Source organism: Triticum aestivum, unplaced genomic scaffold (assembly GCF_018294505.1).
Source record: "Triticum aestivum cultivar Chinese Spring unplaced genomic scaffold, IWGSC CS RefSeq v2.1 scaffold157666, whole genome shotgun sequence".
Lineage (NCBI taxonomy): Eukaryota > Viridiplantae > Streptophyta > Magnoliopsida > Poales > Poaceae > Triticum > Triticum aestivum.
The window spans coordinates 2,218-3,949 of NW_025228786.1; the positions used below are offsets into that span (position 1 = coordinate 2,218).

The 1,732-nt window shown below is 52.9% G+C and overlaps 1 protein-coding gene across 1 annotated transcript; it reads right to left on the reverse strand.

Annotated features, from left to right (window-relative positions):
- Positions 1-575: 575 nt before the first annotated feature.
- Positions 576-1,454, reverse strand: LOC123174628 (uncharacterized). Its single transcript, XM_044590070.1, has one exon. It carries the CDS (start codon positions 1,140-1,142, stop codon positions 768-770), a length of 375 nt encoding a protein of 124 aa, XP_044446005.1. The 5' UTR covers positions 1,143-1,454; the 3' UTR covers positions 576-767.
- Between the last annotated feature and the right edge of the window lie 278 nt (positions 1,455-1,732).

Genomic DNA, 1,732 nt, shown 5'->3' on the forward strand with positions numbered 1-1,732 from the left:
ATGCTGAAAAACGCTATCCCATGCTGCAAATTTAAGCGCCGGATTACACACGCTTCATAATTTACACTGCGTGTTTTTTGGGCGCACGTGTTTGGGCATCTGGTAAACTAGATATGTTGGGTCCGGCACGCTAAAAGTGCTAAAATGACGCGCTAAAATTATTTTAGGGCGCGGAATTTTTGTGCGCCTGTTGAAGATGGCCTCATGTTTGTGCACGTGTGTTGAGAGGGTAGATACGGCAAACAACGTACAGACGAGGAAGGCGACAGGCCCATGGCCTCGTCGTGGTAGAAAATGAGGTGCGCAAAGAAACCGTCCCGATCAACAAGAGCAAGCAAGATCATTCTCATCACCACCAATAGGGGAGAAGAAAGAATTTGGAAGCAGATCGATCGCACCGATGGATTAATATATAATTGACTGCCAAGAATAGCTCGGCAGAAGCCGGCCGATAGGTTTCTTCATCAAGATCCTCGGGAGATGATTAATCGAACTTGATTTAACTTCGTATATACACAAATTAAACCTCGTACGGTAATTAAGTTTCATCGGATCGATCGACAGAAACTTACACATAGAAATGAACTCCAACACTTGTGCGTAGTTTCCGGAGTACTATATAGGTAGCTAGCTTGCGCTCTGAGGCGAGGAGGAAGACGTACGCCGAAGCATTCACTTATGAAAATAAAGAGCCAGACATCAACGCAGGCGGGCGGTCGCCGCCGGCCCGTGCGTGCGTCCTCTTGGACAAAGGCTCGATGAGAGATTCAGAAACCGATCGACAGCGGCGCCACCGGCGCCGGCGTCGTCCGCGATGAGGACGATGGCATGGCCACCTGGCACTTTCCGCACGCGGTGCGCCGCCTAAGCATCTGGCACATGCCCTCGGCGACGCGCTCCGCGGGTCCGCCGCGCCTGAGCATGCGGCAGAAGGCCATGTGCGCCCGCACGGCCTCCTCCACGCCCATCGCCGCCGCGCGCTTGCTGCGGCCGGCCTCGTACTTGACGGACTCGGAGCACAGCCCGCACAGCCACCGGCCCCCGAAGTAGGCCCTCACGCGGACTATGTACTCGCCGGTGCACTCCTCCCCCAGGCCGCAGCACTCGCAGCTCACCACCGCCGACAACTCCACCGCCTCCATGTCTAGCTCAGGAAGTTGAATTATTAGCTAGAAAACCACGGCGGGCTCTTTTTCTTGGACTGGTTGATCTGGAAGAAGAAGAATCAGGTTCGCTTGTGCTTTTCGTGCTGTGCTTTGTGTTGTGTGTGCAACGGTAGGTCCATTTATACATCGTTTGGGAGGCCCAGGGCACCCTGGCTCTCGCTGTGTGGCGACCGCGACCCGAGCGACGAACAGTTTGTTTTGTCACATGGAGTCACGCACGTACCCCCGCTCACCGAGCGGGTGTAGCATTCTTGGGTGACACATCCACCAGGTGTATGCCGTGTTGCCTGTGTTTTTTGAGCCCGTTTACACTTAGCTACTCCTATTTCCATCAGGTACTACGTATGCTAGTGCACTACTACTTGTTCCTCGCCTGGTTTAATTTGCCCTGACGAGAAGGGAACATGATCGACAAGAACATTTCGTCCAGCTCTGCGTGTCGTCCAATTTAATATGTCTGAGGACTATGAGCAAATCTCCGCGCGCTTTAGTCTTCGAGTAGACCATCTTTGATTACCATTTCGTGACTTCGATGATACATACAGTATAATTGATCATGCATGTGT